Here is a 23,139-nt window from a genome sequence, read left to right on the forward strand (position 1 = left end):
GCATATCTACAGGTTTTCATCATTGTCTTAAAAAATGTATCAGTAGCTCTTAATAATGCCTTCATCCTGCTCCTCTTGTCTGTTCTGGCCATTTAAAGATTCCTTCCTAATGCACTGCCAATGTAAGAGATACATGTATTGTAAAAAGTTTTAGGAAGCTACTATAGGACTTCAGAATATCCAGGCAATCAAGTGATATCACACCAGTTTGTCCTTATATGAACAAATGTATCAATTTTGTTAAACTATCCATTGCATCTGATCATTAAAACCCCAAATTAATTCAATTAAGTTAATTAAATATAAAAAAGACTTAAAAGCTCCTAATTAGGTTCAGTTTTACAAATGAGGGCTTTAGCTGAAAAAAACTGAATGAGCTGTAAAGAGTAGATCTGTGGCTGTGATCCTTTGGGTCGACTTACTGTAGCATAAATGTAGGAAGCAGTAAGGCGATCGATGAGGAAGCATCTAAACAAATGGAGGAAATACAAGTTAATTGAAACTCCAAAATATTTTTTGTAAAACGCATTAAATGGAGTATGGCTGATTTAACTTCTCAGTGATTTCCTTACATGTCCTCTTGTGAAAAAAATATAATAAAATAGGGAAAAGCAATTGCTGCACGGCATGCAATCATGACAAGAGGGAAAAATAAGGTTTCTGGTGTAAAAAGTGATACATGAATAAATAAAATCTAAAGATTAAAAGAATATTAAAAATGGTAAAGAAATAAATATGGTTTGGAATCCACAGCACACACATGAAACCTGAGGCTGAACTGACTCAGATTCAAAGGAATTATTAAAAGAAGATTTATAACATCATAACCCAACAGCATTTTCAACCTGCTGAATGGTTTCCATTCTTTGCCTTAAGTAGTGACTTCATAAAGTATCCTCAATTAATCTTTTCTGGAGGGTTTGAGCTCATATAGCGCTTAGTGTCACGACATCTTTAAGCACCACAGATATTTTGATTATATTTACACATGAGTCTAATAATTAAATGCCCTAAGGTTACAGTGTGTTCTCATGTTACACAAGATGTACTTTAATCATGTTCCTTATCATAACACAAGGGGGCGCCAAAGGATCAGTTTATGAAAGACTGCCAAACCATCCAATTAAGATGAACACATCCAGTATGAATGACATGCCTTTTCAAGATCAAAGCATTAGAAGTCCGCTGCACCCCCAAAATTAGAGAGCACTTTGATATTTGGCTTCTACCAAATATGACACAAGTGATCTATTAAAGTGTCAGCTCTGTGGGCAGGGATGCTGGAGCATTACACAACCTAAAATCACTAGACAGACAAACATCATCTTTGGGGAATCGATACCAGCCATGCTGACTGCTATAACGACAGTTTTTGAGAGAATTAGCTCCCCGGAGGAGGAGCCAGCTGCATGCTCCGTCCTGCTGTACTGTACAGTGAGAGTGCTGGAAGGATTAAAGTAGGGCAGGGGGACACAGGAGAGCCTGTCAGGAGTTATATATGGAAAAGAAAGCAGCACACAGATACTGTACTATCTTATAGGTCAAAATGCAACCGCTGCTCATACAACCAGAAAGAAGCAGATCTGAGGAGAGGGACAGGAGCACTCCTTACACTCACAATTTGAATTGGGTGTGAAATAAAAAAAGATAGCAGGCAAATACTGTATCTTGCAGTTGGAATCGGGAGTTACTTGTCTATGTGTGTGTGTGTGTGTGTGAGAGTGTGTGTGTGTGTGTGTGTGTGTGTGTGTGTGTGTGTGTGTGTGTGTGTGTGTGTCTGTGTGTGTGTGTGTGTGTGTGTGTGTGTCTGTGTGTGTGTGTGTGTAGTACAGACCACAAGGCACAGATCTGGCTTTGTGCCATAACTGTCATATAATAAATAAGGAACCCACGTCTCACTTTACTTCCCTAATGGCAGGCATTCAAATTTAACACTGCATCACTCCTGACAAACATCAGTTATTTACTGTCTTTTAACAGACAGCATGAAGCACACAATGACAGAGAGCTAAATCTGACTCAGGCACAAACTTAAAGGCTGGGAGTTTCAAATAAATGATGTGTAAATGTTCACTTTGGTGCCAAAAAACAACATGATATAAGTGTTCTGGATTTTTATTCTTGTGAGGGTGGTTCAGCCTCTATCATGGGATATTAAAACTCATTAAAACCCAGACTATTGGAATCATGTAAAGGTTAGCACCTTACCCACACCTTCTCAATAGTCTGGGCCACACTACCTTTTCACTTTTCTACAACTCATTTTATAATGAAATGAGGATGTTAAATATGCAAATACTTAACATTATGGTAGGTTAGAGACTGGTGTTAGTGGAAAAAGGAGTCACTATAAACAAATGTATCAGTTTTTTATCACAGGACCAAACACCTGCAGAGCAAGGACATTTCTTGTAAGCTGGATTTGTCCAACAGTTGTAAGATTCTTAGATAGTCCAAAACTTCCCCTTAAATTGTTTTGCAAATTTCCCTCCTGCATGATAACTTTCCCTCTCAGAGCGGCACGCCTGCAGCAGAGCTCGACCCAAACGGATCGTTTGTTAACCGTTAACCGCCCGAGGAGGGAACACCTTATCAACCAAACTGTGTGAGTGATACTCATTCATCTGTTGTTTCCCTCTGTTTGCTTCCACTCCCGCCTTTCAAGGAACTATGACTGCCCCTCAAACACACAACAATAGTCGGTCTCTTTTTCCTTCCTTGTCTCTCTCTTACACACCTAACTAACACAACAGCTCTGCCTAATCCATATCAGCAGACAGTCGTTGTTGTCACCAGCCCCAATGTAAATCAGTCAGTTAGTGCCGGTTATAACTTTTGATCTTAACTGTACCGGGCAGCACGTCTGTGTGCACGAAACACGCCTGTATGTGTATTTGTGTGGCTGTAGAAGGGCAAGTGATTCATTAAGATTTCAAATAAAGAATTCTGCACAAATTTAATGAAGATAGGCATTTCCTTTTTTGAGGTTGGCTGTTTATTTCAAATGACAGAAAACATAACTCGGTTACGGAAAGGGTCAAAGAGGTTTCTGAAATGATCATGTGTGAAACAAACATGGAATGTGAATGAATTCAAAACTTAAAAAGCTTGAAAACTCCTTTTTTACACAACAAAGAGCTCTATCTGAACAAGACGACACCAAAGCATTATCTACAATTTAATCTACTTATTACGAATCCTGTTATTTTAATGAAATTTAGTTCAAAGAACTCTATTTGTCCATTAGGGACTTTCTTTGCCTGAAAGCATCAGTGTGTGCACTACTAAAGGATAACACACTGCTGCAGCTCCGAAAAGTTTAAGCCAACTATTTATTAATAATAGATGATAGAGTCAAGTACCAAGACTAGCTCAGGGGCAGAAAACTTAACATGGGGCGCTTAGTCCTAAATGGGGGTGACCTGTGTCTGAACCTATGTTTATTGGTTGTGTAGTGTGTAGTACTGTAGTTCCAGGTCCAGTCAAATGATTTAGCTTCTTTCTTTGCACATGATAAACCTTTGAATGTTCTTCATGTTTATTAAAAAGCAAGAAACGTACACTCTGGATTCATAAACAGGTCAAACACGGAGGAAAAACAATTGAATGACTCTGCTTGTTAAAGGATCACTCGAGAGCATTACATAACTTCAGTGCCTGGATCACATATCCAAAATGTTGTGTGTCAGCTGTCGAAGGATTCTGCATAACTATGTCTCATAGCTGGACTGTCGTAATACAGGAGCAGATATGAGGAATATACAGTGAAAACGTTTGCACTATATAAATACAGTTATGCAGAATACAGTGAGAGTATCTCAAATATTTGATGAAGTTTGAGAAGTGTGAGACCTTCAGCTTAGCATGTTGAAGCACACAGCCTCCTCACATAAAAGGGCCCTTTGTTTGAAATGGGGCGAAGACCATGTGTGTGTGAGCACGTGTGTGAAACAGCTGCTATTGGTCTACATGCCATCTAAAGTTACCCTGTGTTACATAACACGCTTAAAACATGAGAAAGTCATGGGCTGTTAGAAACCATTTTACACACAAACATCTGCTTTGTGATGGCTATGAAAGTCCAGCTTCAACCGTTAACTTTCACTGCAGGTTTAAGAGTTCTTTAGAGAAGTATCAATAACAAACAGAAGCTGAAATAGATTTATTTTCTGTTCTCAGAATCTGGTGAAAGATGCATGCAGTACCTCGCAGCTCAAACAAAAGGGTTTTGTTTCAGATTGGTTTAAAATTTTGATGACTTTTAATACAGCTTTAGGGCTGCTGTATGTCACATGCATCCATGGGATGATCATGTGGTCTCATTGTTCTCATCACAATGGGTCTCTCAGCAAGTCAGAAGACCAGTAATGCAGTCTCATTTAAAATGCAAGTGTGCCAAAACTCCAAATTACACACAGTCTATACTCCTGAGGAGTGACAAGAGGAGAGTAGTTTTTGAGCATGATGTTGCTAAACATTATTTGGTTTCACGATTTAGTTTCTGAAACACTGCTGTGGTTTTCCAAAGTATTTTTTTCCTTTGACTTTTGTCGGTGCTACTCCACACTCGATTACCAATGAGGCAAAAAGGAGACATGCCTGAAACCTCCAGAAAACATACTTGTCAACGAATATTTAGTGATTTTATTGGACTTGGATTTCCTTTAATTTGTTGGCCACTTTTAAGCAGCACAAGCTTACAATACAGTCAATACATCATTGACATACTGTAAAATCCAAAGAACAGGTTGCACTGGTAGCTTTCAGGGTATCCCAAAAAGAAAAAAAATTCAACTGTCGTCCTTCATAAAGAGCTTTATTGCTTTCAGTACAGTCCTCATACGTCAGCCTCTGTGCAACTTTGAAGCTCTTTCATTTACCTTCCAAAGACTGTATTAGTATGAACACCTAATGAGCTCCTTTGCTTTGAGGTGAAAACACTTAGAGCTCCCTCTGCTGACTGACTGCAGTATAGGTCATAAACCCCACCTCCTTCATGATAACAGAGTGAAAGAGCCCAAACTATAGAATTCAAATGCACATCAAATAATTTTCACACATGGTTTCTGTCATTATAGTTACTGCAATTCCTGTGTCCATTTTCTGCTAAGCGCTTTTTTGGGGGGTTTTAATTAGTTATTTAATTTCAAAATAAGTGGATGTGACATCACGTGATCGACAGCTCTGTTGACAAATGTGGGCTCCTGCAGTGATCTGTGCCTGATTAGCAGAGTAAAGGAGGAACAGCGAGAGAAAACGTAGGGAACACTACCACAGGAGTCATTGAACTTTCCTATAGTCAATGGTATCATCTGTTTTTGCTATCATGCTAGCTACAGGTGTGGTTGTTGAGTTCAGTAGAGGTGGCATTTGTAGAGACGAACCATGCGAGTACATTAGTTTAAGCTTGTGAAAGCAGTAGCTATGGAACAGACCCACTGTCCGCAATTTACTGAGACTTGCCTCACCCCCCTCTAAGGGGTTAAACTTTGATAATATAAAGGTTAACTACACTGTAGCACTGTGCTATGTTCACTAAACTCCTGAAAATTTCTTAACATTTGCAGATTTTTTCACCTCAAATTTAAGCAGATGCAAGCACCCTATAAATATACTCAGAGAGGTCAGGTGGATAAGCTTGTGTGTGGAACCAACAGGTAAGAGGCAGGAATATTCACTGTAAGGGAGTGGGAAGAGGGTAATGACAGCAGGAGTGGGTGTTGTGAACATAATGATACCTCATACCCTTTTCAGCTCACCAGAACACTCTTGCACTCACACATAGCACTGTTAGAAAAACAACAAATCATTACAGAATCAGACTCTCTGCAATCTATATATCCTTAACATGACACAGAGACTTCTGCAGGAGCCTTTTAAGGCTATATCCTGCCTCCTTATTCCGGTCAAAAGGAAGATTTATAAAGTGAAGTTTTATTTCCAATGTGACTCTGCTCATCTTAAGCACATTGCTAAAAATGACCTATTCACAGTTTAAGAACAGCTGCAAATCCAGTCTGTTTTTTTTAATGTACTTTCTCAGTGCTTTGTCCCTACCAGCTCCTGAGAGGAGTTGAATAGGTCAGTGAGCCTACAGCTGATGAGCTGTAGGCTACAAGTGAATCAATACTGAAAAATTACAGTATCATAAACCGAAGTATGAGCTAGGGGATATCTTTGGAGTCAGGTGAAAAATTTCTGTGCAATTGTCAAACAATGCAATCCCTTTCACATAGAGACCTCTAACACAGTCACTCGATCCATTATCAAAATGCTGATTTATTAGCTCTGAGGTTAATTTTGCACCAGTTACAAAATATCAGGCCCTGTCTTGAAGATCTACTGTTAAGTTTTTTCATTAATACAACTTCATCATTACATGTTGCAGCTACCAAATGTATCTAAATTTGAGGAAAATTATACATGCCGCCATCAAATACTCCAATACAGGAATATAAACCACACAAGTAGGGCATACTTCTTTAATCTGAACTTAAACTACATAAAGGTAAAGTCCCAATTATTTTACTTCGTCTAGCATTTCTTTGGACTTCCCATATTGTTTCGTTTTTCTGAGGACTGCCTCACCGTAAAGGTGAAGAACAAACATGTACCCTGGCAGTGAAAGAGTTAAGCACTGCAGTAGGGGAGGGACCCCGTCCCGCCCACTCGGAGCTAATTAGCATATCGGGCGGGAAGCTCTGTCCCTTTGTTGCTGCTGACTCCTGCCAGAACCCCGCCCACAAAACACCGCACTGGCGGGAAAAAGCAGGCTCCGGCGCTTAAGCCACTGACAATGGAGGAACTCAGATATACACGCACACACATAAACACACACGCCTTCTTTGTCTAACATACAGTGCACTGCAGAGTACAGCGCACACAACAGGCAGTCGGTCTGCTTTGTTGGTCCTTTATGGGCTGGCACTCCCATTTCCTCCCAGGGAGCAAAGGTGAAAACATGTGGAGGGATAGATAAATGAGAGATGAGATGGACAGGAGAATGGAGGAGGGGGTTTATTTTGATATGAATACAGATGAGAGAGGGACACATGCCAAATATACAAAGTGTAGGTGTTGGAGGAGTGAGACAATGGCATTTATGCAGCCCACTGAAAAAAATGCTTCAATGCCAAGAAGCTTTGTCTTAAATAACTACATTACTTACAATGTGTCACTAAAGTTTGTGTTCTGTACTTGTATGATGTGTATGTGTGTTATGAGTGCATTGTGAGAGCGTGCCCTCCCAAGTGTTGCCCTGGGAAAAGAGTTCACTGGGTTGCTGGAAAAACAGGAAGGCATGTCATGCTCTGGATTGGGGAGGGTAGACGAAGAAGGGGAAAAAAGTACCGAGCGGCCCCCGCATTGCATAACTAGCCAGGAAATATGCAGCACAGAGAGGGAGGGAGAGAGACAGACAGACAGACAGACAGAGAAGGGAGGGAGAGAGACAGACAGACAGACAGACAGACAGAGAGGGAGGGAGAGAGACAGACAGACAGACAGACAGAGAAGGGAGGGAGAGAGACAGACAGACAGACAGACAGACAGAGAGGGAGGGAGAGAGACAGACAGACAGACAGACAGACAGACAGAGAGGGAGAGAGACTATAGGAAGCCATGCATACACTGCTCCTATGACACTTTCTTTAGAGGCTTTTCACATCTAATCAAATCTCTTCGTCTTCTTCTGGTCCTTCTGCCGTTTTTTCATATGCGGTGGCCACTACAGGAGCCAGACAGCGTGACAAAAAGAGAAACGGGAGCTGCATAAACTCATTGAACCTCGCTCATCCCTATAGGCACACACACGCACTCTCTCTCTCTCTCTTTCTCTCTCTCTTTCTCTTTCTCCCTCTCTCTCTCTCTCTCTCTCTCTCTCTCTCTCTCTCTCTCTCTATCTCTCTCTTTCATGCACACACACTCAAACATCAATAAATGATGGTCTACACTTGGCTGCACTTGATGCATACATCAGATCTCATTGAAACACTCTAAAACATTGTGTCTGGGCTGGATTAGGAAGCTTCACACTGATCCCTTTTTTGCAACCCTTGCCCTGTGTGTGTGTTTGTGTGTAATCCATTATGCATGTAGCTACAAAAATACAAATCTATGACTCATGATAGAAAAACCACAGTCAGAAAATAGTGGTGGTCTTGGTGTGTGTGTTTATTTTATTGCTATTATGGAACATACTAAAAAGGCTGTCATATCACATGTGCACACAGAAAAACTCAATGCTTCTATCTGATTGAGTCACACCTGACTGTGTTGTGTTTCTCACTTGGTTATGCAACACCTACGTTTTGAATTGTCTTTGTCCTTTTCTCAGACAGTAAAACAATGACCCTGAACAGAGGAAGCTTGCATGCATGAGACACATATTATTCTTTAAACAAGTGAAAATGAGAAAATAATGTTAAAGGGAACAAATAGGGACAGTGTATACTCTTTATGATAAAGGTGAAATAAAGCATGTACACACTACAGCTGGCAGACTGATAGTTGACCTTTTGTGGTGCTTCACTGTCTTGCCTAAGGAGGCAGAAAAGGTTTCACATTCTTAACAAAGTCCTTCACATTCTTTAAACTCTACTTTGAGATTGTAACGCTCTGTGGTGTCTACTTTTCTGCCCTGCCAACAATTTGGCCTTCTGTTGTTATCCGCAAACATGCTTTCACTCACACAGTAGACAAAGGAATATTTCTCATAAATAAAAGGTTCATCCTGGTAGTCAAGTCAACAGTGTCTCCGACTACAGCTGCTGCCCCATCTGATTAGCTGCTTGCATGTCTGTCTGCCTGTGTGTAGGTGCGTGCTAGTGTTTTCTTGTCTCGCCAGGGCCAGATGGCAGAGAATGTTTAGTCAAATGGGATTAGAGATTAGGATTAAGTGGACTTCAAATTACCTAGACGCACAGTCACTGGATGACACACTACTACAGCTGAGTGGTGTGTGGAAAGGCAGTGCATATTTAACAGCACGGTCAGTTAAGCATCATTTGCACACTAACTGGAAAAATCAGGGGGAAAAACATAAAGATGGAGTTTGATTGGCTCAAGGTTTTGCATTTGAGTAATGGGTATGTGACAATGTTTTTTTTTTTGGGAACACCAGTAATGATTTGATAAAACCAGAAGGTATAACTTTTACAAAACATCTCATTATCTTGCAAGAATACGAGAAAATGGTGATTGGGTTGATGCCATCCTTAGCTGTGTACACTAAATATAAGGCTCATTAGCTTAGCATTCACTGATATCACAGGAAGAGCAGTTGGCTACTTTTTTTCTGTCTGATAAAATGCAATTTTTACTCCTCCGGTTTCATTCTGATTACACAATTGTGTTGATTACAGGTGTTGGCTGGTTGTTTTTAGAATGTTTTGACAGCGACAAACTAGTTTTTTCCTATATTTGCTTGTCTTAATACTTAGCTAAGCTAATTCTCTGCCACCAATAGCTCCACATTTATCACCGCTCAACATTTTACAACTCAGAAAAAAAAGATTACTCCAAATGTGAAAAATATTGCTTTAAAGAATGAAAATTGGTTGTACCGAGAGGTCATTGATCAAAACCTCACAACAGTAATTCATCAAGTAATTCTCAACAGCAATAGTGATACTAGGGACAACCTGATCACACATATCAAATCAATACATGGAAATGAGTCTGGCACATTTCACCTCTGCCTGCTGTCTGCTTTGTTAGCTTTTGTCTCAGGCTGGTCTTGAGAGTCGGGTAAAAATTACTGTTACTGGGAGTAGATGTGAAAGCAGCCTGAGGAGATACTAGGCCCCAACGATCTCTGATAGGGAAAATTGAGCGAGATCCTGTCCTGTAATTCAGACAACGGCAGCAGAGCTAGTGAGCGCTGACAGCTATAAAGTAACTTAAACCATAAGTGGCAAGTGTTATCCTTCAGGGGGAGAAAATACCCTTGCTGCTGGTCGTGTTGAAAAATGAAACCACAAGAGGAACTGAAAAAACTGCAGTTCCTCGAGAGGCCACTTGACTTAAAAAGCAGAGGAATCCCTATCAGCCCCATGTTTAAAAGACACAGCACAAATAAACATGTTTACAGTCTGGTTCAAAACACCATTGTAGTCAATATATAATGTCTCTTTTAATGAGAAATGTATGGCCGATTTTTTTTTAAGTCACCTGTTTTGAATATATCAAGGCTGAGAGTTATGCACACATTTGTATAAGTAAGGGTATGGATAATTTGACTGACAGGTGGGCGTATCTTAGCTGCTTTTCAGGAGGCTGAAGGCCTGCCTCAGCTACGCCTCTTTGCCCATGGTTAGACAGATCAAAAGTAAGGTTGAGAAAGCATTTCTCATATGGCAACCAGCATTGTTGGGCTTCATGACACCTCCTCAGAAACAAATTGATGACCTCACTTAGAGGATGTCCTGTTTTTAGACAGTGTGTGACACAAATTAGCTGGTACGTGGCAAATTTCTTGTTAAAAAAATCAATTATCAAAATGCAACAATATCCTGTTGACAAATTCATCAAAAAGACATAATTGTCATGTCCCCATATTGCCTCTATAGCTGAATTCTAAACTCCATGTCAAAATGATGTTCAGTAAAACTGATATCTGGTCAAAAGTATTGTTTTTCAGCACAAAGCAGCTGCAGTTCATGCAGTGAAGCCAGTATTAGAGCCTTAAACCCCACGGCAAACAAGCCAGACACAGACAGCATGCATCTGTAGTACAGGCTGCTGCATGTGTTACATAAGCAAGCCTGCAGTTCCCCCACAGAGGGCCTCATGTATAGGACAGTGTGTGCTCTGTGAACATACACAGCCACTGCGCTGCTATAGGCAGGTTGGGGACTGAGAGGGAGAGACAGAAATGGAGCACTCAAACTGGGTGAATAATTATTCGGCTTGCTGACTGATAAAAGCTTACATGTAAACACTGGAAAGCTTCAGGACTGTACAAGAAGCAGCAGTCATCCAGTAAAATAATGAAGAAAGCAGAAAGTTATACTTTTTGAGCACTTATTTAAAGCTATAGTTACAGATTTCCCTTTTCAAAGCTGGTTTGTTTTTTTCTGTTGATTCTTAGTCCTTGTGGTCTGCGGCTAATGAGTTCACTCAGTGCATGTTAGTGTGTGTGTGTGTGTGTGTACAAAGATGATCCACGGCATTGCAGTGCGTAAATCACTAATTAGCCTTGTGACCACGGATGCTGCCCTAGTTCTCCACTTCTAAGAGTGTGTGTATTTGTGGTTCAAGAGGCTGAAGCCTTATGTCACTGAATTGCACAAGCTCTCCTCTTTATATGCAGTGATTCAGCAGTGCCTGGAGGTGCTGGGATAGATTGGCTCAGGAGCACGAGATAAGAGCATACCACACAGAAAGTCTCCTAAGATAAGGTGTATCGCATGCCTGATGATAATTTAATTGTTTCTCTTTGTAATTACTGAGATGACAGACTTGATTAAAAAAATCACCAGGGGGAAGAAAGCAAAGTATTCCAGCTAGTCTGACTAAAATGTACAACAGAAGGAAAGAAAAACAAAGCACCAGTACACAGAAGGGTTATACAAACCAGACACCAGTTGCACACTGGTGACCTCTGATATCTCTCACACTGTATGGTAAGCCCCAAGTAAGCTTGAGGCCTGACCCAGTTTGGTAACAGAGAATGTGGGACACACTAACACACACATACACACACACATTTCCAGCTATTATATGGCTGGAAATATTTTTAGTCATGTGGATGAGGTCAAACACTGGGAGCCTGTGAACAGAACCCCTGTTGAAAGAATACATCTGAGCCTCAGAGTGACGGCTTAAAGAAAGAGATGATAGAGCGTTAGCTGGGAGCGGAACAATCGTCAGATTCTGAGGGATGGAGGTTAGTGGAGTGGGGGAGGTTGTCGTGAGAGGAAAAAGTGTCAGGTGAGGTGAGGGAGATGGAGTGCCAGAAGAGGCCTTTGGAGCGAAGTCAGGTATTGTGTAATTGGTTTTACAGCAGGCAGGCATGCAACACCTTGATTTGAAAGGAGTACGACACACCACTGGATAAACAAAGACCTGCAATCACTACACACTCTCTCCTCACAGCCTGAGCTGGAGGTTTATGACACTGTCGGAGCAGAAATAAGCTCAGCTAAGCTCAGCTGAAAGACAACAGAATAAATCAGGTGGGGTGTCATTATCAAACAAAAAGATAGAGGTATCTAAGGACAGAGAGAAGGTGGCAGGAGGCAAACAGAGCACAATGCATGTACAATGTAAGCATGCTGAGATCTGACTGAGAATAAACACTGATGCCATGTTAAAATGTCAAATATGAGGGTTTTCCTTCTTCACTAGTAATAAAAACACAAACTCATTTTTTATAGAAACGTTAAAAGTCTTTAGTTTATTGAAAACGTTCATAACTAAATAGTGAAAAAAAGTGCAAATCATTACAGTTATAAAAATAGAGGACCAGTTGTTATTAAAAACTTTGTAGCAATAAGTAAGTGTGCAAGCTAAGCCTGTCTTCTTTCAAAGCTACAAAAAAGGATGACAAACTTCAGAAATGCTATGTTAACTGGTAAAGGTGGGAGTTTTTGTGGTTAGTAGCGTTGAGATGAAAGTTTGCTTCTTTTAAGGCATGTTCAGCAAAAGTGGATAAAATAAACCTCTTGTACAATTTCAAAATGACTTCACCAGAAGTGAAAAGAAAGACATGTCTAATTTTCCTTGGCTGAAACACCTTAAAAAGTTATTCTTCTAGTCCATACTGTTCCATTGTCCTTATCATTGACACCTCGGCTACATTAGTTCAAGGATCTGTACTCTTGAAGACATTGAAGAAAAGATTATTTTACCCTATTATTAATTCAAATATGTTCTTTGAATTAGATTTTTCCCATTCAGTAAGAATCTGATCCATTCATTCCTCCAGGCGGCTGGTAATGTTAATCATTCCATTTCACAGAAAGTGGTTTCATAATAAGAAGACTGAGCAGCAGAGTGAAGGAGAAAATATAACTCATAAAGCATCTCTGTAAGGAGGCGTCCAGCTGTAAGAGTGGGGCAGTGGTGAAAACCTGAATGATGATGAGTGTAGTCCAGAGTCTGCACAGCTCTTAAACAGACCCAGGTACTTCCTGTTGTAATGTCCGGGTGTCCTGGGTCGACTCCTGGGAGGGGGGGAGAGATACACAAGAGTCCTTGGAGATGCTCTCTGAGATCTCTGCAGTTGAGTCAGGAGGTGCAGAGGTAACCTGGGATTGGTCAGATGAGTCCAACTTCCTCTTCTTCCTCACATGATAGTGATGCTTTTTGGACTTAAGGTGAGCTGCATGTGCGAGAAACAGATCATTAGTGTATTTGGCATGAGGGGAAATCTGTGGATCATTATCATAAAGCAGGTTCTGCAGCATCTTTTATGCTACTGCTGCATTTTCAGGCAGTCTGTAGGTTTTGGGGCTACATTAGCTGCATGTGATTTTGGGTGATGATAATATTGTCATGTCATATGATGTTAGGTTGTCAGCCCTACCTGTCCACTCCAGGTCACCGATGATCACTTTATCACACAGGTCACATGAATGGTGGCTGCGTTTGTTTCTCTGCTCTGTCCCCTGGACTCTGATTGGTGCAACAGCTGGCTCCTCCCCCTGAGAGATGGAGAAATAACTTTTTTAGTGTTGGAAATAAGCTTTCATGTTACTAAATAAGGACTGCAAACAACAACCAGTTTGACAGGTGACTAGTGACAGTTAATCGTCTCATCAGATAAGAAATTACCCCTTTAATGGCTCTCAGCTTTTAACTTTTAAATTAGTCTTAAACTCTTAACATGCCATTAAAAACCTTAATTCAAGTCATATTTTTGCTTTAGCTTAAAACATAATTAGTTTATATGTAGGGCAGCTGTTACTATAGTAACATGTTAAGAGTTTGCTTCACTTTTTTTCTGGTAGGAGATGAGGAAGAATACAGGATGAGAAGAAAGAAAAAACTGAAGTGTTTGAGGAGAAAAGTTTTATGGTGAGGGGCTGGTAATGAAAAGACAGATTTCACATAGCATGGCTCTGACTTTGTTAAGTTGAACGTCGCAGTTTGAAAAAAAGACGTCCTCAGGCTCTTCTTCAAACACTCGCACATTACTGCCCATGATAAGGAAGGTTGCCCTGCTCCTGTAATGCTATGGTTTTTTTTATGTCGCCTCCTGATTGTTGTTTACATGCACCACTCTAAGCAGAGACAGTTTGGGTGTCAAAATCCTCACCAATTCAGCTCCTGAAAACAATGGCATGTCACAGCATGATGTCATGCTCACAGCACAAAACGAAACACGGGGGATGACGTGACCAATCAATGAGTGATAATTTAGTTTGTCGTCAGCCTAATTTATCATTGATTATTGTCGACATCTCTGAGTCGTGCTCTCCTAAAACAAATGAAATAAATTCAGTGTTATGCTCCTTAATTCACAGTCTCGATCCTCAAGACCTAAAAATGTGTGAAACTCATTTCTGTCTTCATGACAAATGTGTAATTCAGATTTTCCACAGCTACTTTAAAGCCAGCAGTTCTTAAATTCTCGTTCTCTTGCTTTTCTCCTTCCTTTATCACTGCCTTTGTGTTGCACTGATGTGTTTGGTATGCTACAGCCATAAACTGTCAATCAGCTGGAGCGGGTGACAGATTTAATTTCTTTAATGGTCGATAATTAGATAATGACACGAAGTATTTCATTCGCATCACAATCTAATATACATGTTTATCTTAGCCTCAAACATGCTTTAGATGGATTTTTAATTAATTCATGAAATAGAAAGATACATGGGGTTATGCTTTAGATTTCAGAACATGACTGATATTTATGCCAGAAGCAATACTCAACTGCATTATTCTAAACATCATAACAGCATGTACAGTACATTCAACACAAGCCAGTGAATGTTGTAGATTTGATCAGCAGTCATTCAGGATGGGAAAGAAGTGTTATCATTTAGAGGGACGTTAATATTACTCGACAACAACCTGTACGGTGACCTTGAGTGCTAAGAAAGGCGCCTTCAAATAAAATGCATTGTTATTATTATTATTATTATTATTATTATTATTATTATTATTATTAATAATAATAACAACCACATTGACGAGACTGCCTGCAGTGTCTGCAGACTTCATTTGTTTTTTGTTTTTTTCTCGTTCTCATGAGCTCAGGTATCGGCTGATGCATATTATTTCAGTGCCATTAACTGGCCTGACAGATTCATCATCCTATCTCTAATCGGCAGACTACAGCAGAATGTGAATAACATGTAATTCTGTACCATTAAAATACAGACCAAACAGAAACTCAAACAAAAAACATGCTCCTACTACAAATCAGAGCCTCAACAGAAATCCTTTAGTACAAAGTTAGAAAAAGAAAAGTTTTGAGCAGTTTCAATACAGCAGGATACAAAAACAAAATGAAGCAAGGCCAGAGTCAGGTAAGATAAGGTCGCCAGGAACCAATGAAGCAACAAAAAGAGAAGAAAGTTTGAGTAAAGCAGAATGAGAGAAGAAGAGAAGAAAAAATGAGGGCAGAGAAAGAGAAGAAAAATGAAAGAGAAAAGAAGATTAACAAAGAGAGTGATAGATGTACGAAATGGAGAATGGAAATTCTAAGTAAACAAACAAACAAACAAACAAAGGGGATTCAATCAGGATGTAGGAAAATAGAATGAAGTGGTGGCTAAAAAGGCGAGTGATGGAAAATGGAAGAATTGAAGGTAAATGAAATATTGAAGCTCAACAAAATGGAAAAATAAGAGCACAGGAACAAAAGGTAATAAATATGGAAGTAAAAAATCGTTTTATCCCAACAGCAGATGGGCTCTGTGACTGGAGGCAGCTGGTTCAGATCACTGAGGCCCCACCTTACTGAGACTGTCCAGTATCTGCAGTGCAGGGTTCAGCACCGTCTCCTCCCACCGCGACACGTCCGTCACATCCAGGCCATACACCACCGGCACGTTGTCTCCTGGTCCTACAGACACACACCCACACACCCACACACCCACACACCCACACACCCACACACACACACACACACACACACACACACACACACACACACACACACACACACACACACACACACACACACACACACACACACACACACAGATCATTCACACTCGGTTAGTGCTCATTAAGCATTTTACAGGCACACAAAAGCTGCTAATAAATGTAATAAAAGCTTGTGAGAGTGCACATTTTGATTTAGTGTTTCCATATTATTTTTAATAGAGCTGCAGTAAAGCTCCCTCCATTCCCTCCCAACCAATCATTCTCTGCAATGCATTTGAGTTGATATGTTCTCATAGACTGACAAATGTACTCATGAAGTGCCCTTCATCCATCAAATCAAATAGGTTGGCACTGATATAAACTGCTGGCTCATTTTAGGGTGTCACAAATTAAACTGCGGATCGTGATGTTGATTATTTTTAATGTAAAAAGGAAAAAACATGCTTTACAGTGATTGTTATTTCATCATAGAGTTGCAGACTTCATGATGAATCCCATACAAACTGGTAAATTTACAGTAGCAGTGATGTGCTGGAGCCGCACCCTGGAGCTCTGTCAACCTGCTGACTCACACTGGCTCGATAATGTCTCTCCCCCTCTCCCTCCTTCCTCCCACTCTTCTCTCTTCTGCACCGTCTCTCTCTTGCCATCAGTCTCGCTTCAGCTTTCACTCACTCTCTCTCGCTCTGTTTCTCTCTCTCCCTCCCTGTAACTGTTCCACCCCCGTGTTTCTATTTTGCATCAGTCAGCAGTCTCCAGGCCAGGCCTCAGCACTAAACAGCAGCACCAGTCCCTGCCCTGTTTGTCTGTCTGTGTATCTGTCTGCATGTCTGTCTGCATGTCTGTCTGTGCATCTGTCTTCTTGTCTGCATCAAGCACCACTGCCCTGCACTGATTCAAGATGCACAGAAGCACAGGAGATGTTGGTGTGTGCAACTCTAATGGATTTGAGAAAAATGCAACTATTAGTGAGAAACTGTATGAACACAGTACCTACAACACATGTACTGCTACTACAAATATATCATATATATCTATATATATATAGAAATATATAGTAGTGTTACATGAGCTTCTTACCAAGGGTGAGTTTATCAACAAAACACACTACGGCTGATTTTGCGCTGTCTTTCCTAGTTTTTAAAAATAAACTGCAGATGTTGAGTTATCTAAGTTTGTGCAAGGATTGTTGATGTTTATATTTAATGCAGCTAGCCACAGCTTTCATAGGACATTATCGCTTCACAGAACATGGTGTAGTTTATTTGGTGACCCGTAGAGTCTTTGTTTGAACAGGCAGGAAAAACACAGGCATGCCATGTCTTTAAAATGTTTAGAAAAGTGAAAACTGATTTTATGTTGAGCTGTACACAACCGTTTCTAACCCAAATAACTCTTGTAATAGAGTGAGAACAGAATTTCTTCAGTTAAAAAAGTAGTGGAAAGACTGCAAGGTGAAGCAGTGAAGTATTCCACACAGATCATACCCTGAAACCAATAATAATATTATTCATATTATGTATTTTTAAAGGAGTGTTTTCTTTTTGCAGTTAATAAAAAAGTTAAATAATTATATTGATGACTTAAAAAAGCAATAGATCAACACTGAAAAGATCGATTATTTTTTACTTTTACTGTTAATACTGTTGCATAAAAGGTGATTATAAAAACCCTGAACAGCCTTTTTTAATGTTTTCCAAAGCAAAAATTCAACAGGAGTGATTTGTTTAACTGTTAAAATAATGTAAGATGAGGATGTTTTTATTGACACAAATTGGAAGCTCCTCCCAAGACCTTTGAGTGGAAAAAGACCCCAACAACAATAACATTGTCAATCAACCTACACTCATATACCTGTTTAGAGTAATGGTGACGATAGAAACAGATGAAACACAAGGCGATACAAATCAAAACCTGCATTATAAAACCAATGCTATGCTAGCTGCTGTGTGATGCTCTGAAGTGCAAGTAGTGTATAGCATGCCATGTTTGCCATGTTAGTGTAGTCTGTACGCAATAAGGTAACAACTAAGCACAAACCAAAGTACTTGAGAAATTAAACTCCTGACCTCTTAATACGGCTTAAGTTAAAGTCAGGGATAGAATGGTCAGAAGAATGTTTCGTCTTAGGATCAAGATGATCTGTATACATTTTTACAGCCAGGCTACACACGCACTGCTTTCTAAATATTCAAAAACAGCACAAAGCTGAAAATGCCCAGATCTTTTGATCATTTTATTTTTCATTGACACACACACACACACACACACACACACACACACACACACACACACACACACACACACACACACACACACACACACACACACACACACACACACACACACACACACACACACACACACACACACACACACACACACTTATGTAAATGTATCCAATTAACCTGTAAGGCACAGCCAGTCAACTCAATTATGTCTTAATCCTTTGCACACACAGACTGAGCCGAGGAATTGACGGCGGCAGACATACTATAGACTAGAATTACTAACTCTGTTGGGAACTGTCTGGGACTCTTTTATTACAGAGAAACACACACAGTAGTAACTGTATCATCTGATTATCTGCACAACAAACTGTATTGACTCTGTCAGGGGAATGAGTGTGTGCAGAAACAATGAGAGTCTTCACACAGCTTTGCCTGAGAGCCATAAACTTTAGGCTCGGTCTGGTTCTTGTCAAAGGACACTGTTTAACTCTTTATGGGCTGACTTTGCATATTATTGTACCATCACCCACTTACTTCACTATGTGATGAACTCATGTGTTTCCTGTGTAGGCAGGATTAAGTAGTTTAAAAAACTGACAAAAGGCATAAAGCAGAGTAAACACAAAGATCCTTTATAGAAGTATTTAACACTGCAGCACCTGCAGCACCTGCAGCACTTGGCCCCTCAGCGTGTGCTCCCTCTGTTTCATCTGGGCTCCCCAAACCCTGCTGGACTCGTGTGTTTATATGGTCAGATAGTGGGTCAATTTGTGAGCATGTGTTCTTTTAAAACAGCAGTGAATGCTAATCAAAGCCTCAGGTTTCACTGGGCTTGGCTGAGCGTTCTGTGTGTGTTTGTGTGAGTCAAAGGGGAACTTTTTGTGTTTGTGGCACAATACAGGCAGGTGGTGGCCAGCGTCACCTAGGGTAACTATGCCAGATGCACAGTTGGAGCTCTCTCCCTTAGGTGCGCGAATGAATGCTCAACCTCACCGGCCACCCTTATGTGCCCTCCTGTTGCTGTTATCTCCTTACTTTGTTCTTTAATCAACAACACTGTCTCTTTCACAGAAGTCCACCCACCTCCCACTGGGCAGAGCAGAGTGGAGTGGGGAAAATAAAAGGGGAGATACTGTGAGGCGGGTTGCCAGATGCTGGACGGAAACACCCCCCTCAAGCAAACTGGGTTATGTTCTAGTGAAACTTAACTCTGCTAATCCACTCTGAAGTGAATGAGGGTTGATAAGAAATGCTGCAGGGACAAAGAGCAGGGTGGTCAGTCGACACACTCGCACACACATCACGACTGTGAGGGCGGCCTTTCAAGCACACAGGGGAGATCGCTTTGCCAGCAAGAAAGAGCATCTCTTGTCACCCAGCAGCTGCTTGCCAGTGTTGTGTGTGTGTGTGTGTGTGTGTGTGTGTGTGTGTGTGTGTGTGTGTGTGTGTGTGTGTGTGTGTTTGTGTGTGTGTGTGTGCCTGCCTGTGTGTTTTGCAACAGTAGTCCACCTGTTGCGACAAGCAGGCCAGTAGTCATATGCTGCATTATCCCCGTGTTTGCTGAGTGAGGATGTCTGCCTGTGTGTGCCCTGCTATAAAAACTCCACTACATGTCTCAGCCCGGCCCAGCTGTGCTTCTTTGGCTCTCTTCCACACTGGGACAGCTGCCTCTATTCGCTCAGCAGCCTCCTTCCTCTTTACTATAGTTCCTCTTCCACTTTTTGTCTCTCTCTTTCTATTGTTGATGTTTGCCATGTGTGTAAGGGGTTATGTAGCTTAGGTCAAGTAACTTTATAGTGAATTTGGAAAAAATACTTTCAAATTTCTGCTTTTGAAGCAATCATATGTCTGTGTCATATTTACATCAGCCAATCAAGATGCGATTTGGTGTTTGATTTTCAATAACATCTGATCTATAAGCTACTATGGTACACCTCTACAGCAGCCCAGCCATTTCATTAACATCCACTCGTGCATTCAAACAGACTTACTACACAATCTCCTTTTAACCCCCTGTGTTTATCTCTTCTCCTCCAGCGCTCTCTTGTCTCTCTGCACCTTGCCGAGGTGACAGAGAGGTCTTTGCAGTGACAACAAGCCTGGCTCAACTCCACAGGAGGAGGTTACACTTTTGTGTGTGTGTGTGTGTGTGTGTGTGTGTGTGTGTACATGAAACTTAGCACTAGCCAGAAGACAAGGGTGTGAACCCGCCCCACACCTGTCGCCCCACCTGGATCAGATTTCCTTCACCCTCCATCCACCCATGTGTCGCTGCTGTCTCTCTCTGCCTTGCTGTCTGTCTCCATACTTCACTCACTCTCTCTCTCATTTGAGGGATTCAGAGATACCTACACCCCTGTTACTTAACACTAATGGGGCCTCCATCAAACTACACCTGTGTATCCCAGTTACATGTAGTGTTTGTGTTTAAGTGGGGGCACGTAAAATGTGCCACTCATTATGAATATAACCTTAAATCCCCATTTCCTCTAAGGGTAATTAAACCAGCTAATTAAAAATTCCTGATGATCTCACACACACACCCACACCCACACACACACACACACACACACACACACACACACACACACACACACACACACACACACACACACAGATCCTGAGTGCATACCTTTAGTACATACGCAGTTTAAAGCAGGACAAATTAAGCTTGCTTTAATTTGAACTGGCTGACCTGCCGTTTAAATCCCGGCAGTAGAATTGAGCCCATCAAGAAGCACAGATCATTCTGAAAAGTATTTAAGACATCGAACGCCCACCTGCTCTCTCAATGACAGCCGCTGGTAAACAAAGTGAACCTTAAAACCGGGTTAAGCTCGTGTTTTTGAGGCATGTGATTCTGTGCCTTTCTGTACATTTAGATTTACAGTAAACACTCAGCTTGTTTTCCGGCTTCTGTGTGAAACTTCATTGTGTCTGCTTCGCCGAGGCCTTCTGTCATTTCAACTTTTTCTTTCCCTTTGACCCGCTGGTCTCTCTTTGTGCTCGGACCGGTCCGCGTAGCCCCCTGTGACCCTGTTGCCAGAGTTTATGTGGTTGGGGCAAATTCCCGGCAGCTCTGTAATGCTTTTAGAGATTAGCCTGCTCAGCTGAGGCCTGCCGGCATTTGTGTGTGTGTGTGTGTGTGTGTGTGTGTGTGTGTGTGTGTGTGTGTGTGTGTGTGTGTGTGTGTGTGTGTGTGTGTGTGTGTGTGTGTGTGTTTGTGTGTGCGTGAGGCTCAGACGCAACAGAAAAGAGGTCAGCAGTCACAGGGAGGGAGCGAGGTGAATTGAGTCGATGCAGACAGAAAGGGTGGGTTGAGCGAGGTGAAAGAGCAGAGCTCTGCGTTAGGACAAGAGGTGGACACAAGGACACAGCTCTGGAAGAATGACTGAAATAGATATCAACATAGGGACAATGTTCCCGGAAAGTTTTGTTTATGACTGAACATCACAAAGATCTTGAAAGTAAAATATTTACATTCAATGTATTTTATCAACCCATCAAAATAAGGAGATCTGATGAGCACGCAGTCCAGTAAGAAACTCTGTTTTGGCAAAGGAGCAAAACCTCTGAACACTATCCAAACACCTCGTCTCATGGATGTCCGGGGGAATTCTTTCTAAACCAAGACAAATGTAACAGATGACTTTACTGAGTTTAAAGCTTGGCTGGATCAACAGTGTTCTTACAAGAGTCTGAAGTTTGCAAACAGCTCTTTTAAAGCTGGAAAAGAAGAAGAAAAAGAACCTAGGATGAACATTATATGAATTTCATGTCTCAGGACACAGTTTGCAATTCAAATATGTGCAAGTCCACGTACCTGTGGGATTACCTCATGAAATTTATGGCATATTTAGTCTGTTTACGAAGCAAGTGTCACCACGAAAGAAAAAAATGTCTGTTGCTGTGATAACTGCACCGCATTAAAACATAAATCCAAATGAAAAAAATCATTATGCTACTTTTTCACAGCTGAGATGATTCAAACTCATAAATGCATTTCTCAAACTGAAGCCCTTGTATCATATTTTATACTCCCATAGGTACGTGAACACAGGTTCAGCCCAGCGCATGACATTATTTTTAAATGCAGGATGCATGTAAATCTGAACGCTCGCCAGCTTGATAAATGTTTGAATTTCCATTTAAGATCCATACACTTCTGAAAACGAACGAACCTGTCCTGATCATTTGTTTTTGAAGGATTCTACTTTTAGACTTTACAGAATCAAATGTTTCCAACTGAGAAATCTGGAGTTGTTTTTAAAATGATTTCCAATCAAGGGCGATTTTAGGGTCAGACTTTTAGTGGCCTCTAGATAGATTGTGATGTGGAGAGTTCCTTGTAAGTGTTAAAAGTAACACATTAATGCTTCTGTTATTGTAACACAATAACTAACTGTATTATGAAGATTCTGTATTCTTTGTTAATAAAAAGTACTTTTTCATATGTAAATAATTATTTTCTCACCACTTAAAGCTGGGGTTGGTAGTCAGATTTAGATACACTTTTTGTTATACTGGTTAAAATTATCTGTATGTCCTGATGGCAACCAATACATAATGTGTTCTTAAAAAAGAGCTAAAAAAAGCTGCTATCTACAGCCAGAGTAAACCTGGGAAAACACCAACCAATCAGCCTTTTTTGGGTGCCAAAATTTTAAACCATTCAAATCCCGTCCTGCTGTTCTGCCCGCCTCCTGCGCGTACATTTCCCCGGTGTGCACTCTGAGTTCCCGTCTCCTGCCTCTGCTTCCCCTGACTCTACTGACTGCCCCTCTCGCTCGTCCTCGGGCCTGTCCCCTCTGACCCGATGAGGTGCTTTGCTCAGGACTGTAGTCCGGAT

The 23,139-nt window shown here is 40.9% G+C and overlaps 1 protein-coding gene across 1 annotated transcript in view; it reads right to left on the bottom strand.

The window, feature by feature from the left end:
- Positions 1-12,367: 12,367 nt before the first annotated feature.
- Positions 12,368-23,139, bottom strand: part of trit1 (tRNA isopentenyltransferase 1) — a 45,449-nt gene continuing 34,677 nt past the window's right edge. Inside the window, exons 9-11 of the mRNA XM_034705329.1 lie at positions 15,906-16,015; positions 13,529-13,646; positions 12,368-13,324 (exon numbers count right to left, since the gene is read on the bottom strand). Coding sequence (XP_034561220.1) covers positions 13,113-13,324; positions 13,529-13,646; positions 15,906-16,015 — 440 coding nt within the window. The 3' untranslated portion in view covers positions 12,368-13,112. The remainder of the gene's footprint in view (positions 13,325-13,528; positions 13,647-15,905; positions 16,016-23,139) is intronic.

Source organism: Notolabrus celidotus, chromosome 16 (assembly GCF_009762535.1).
Source record: "Notolabrus celidotus isolate fNotCel1 chromosome 16, fNotCel1.pri, whole genome shotgun sequence".
NCBI classification, from domain to species: Eukaryota; Metazoa; Chordata; class Actinopteri; order Labriformes; family Labridae; genus Notolabrus; species Notolabrus celidotus.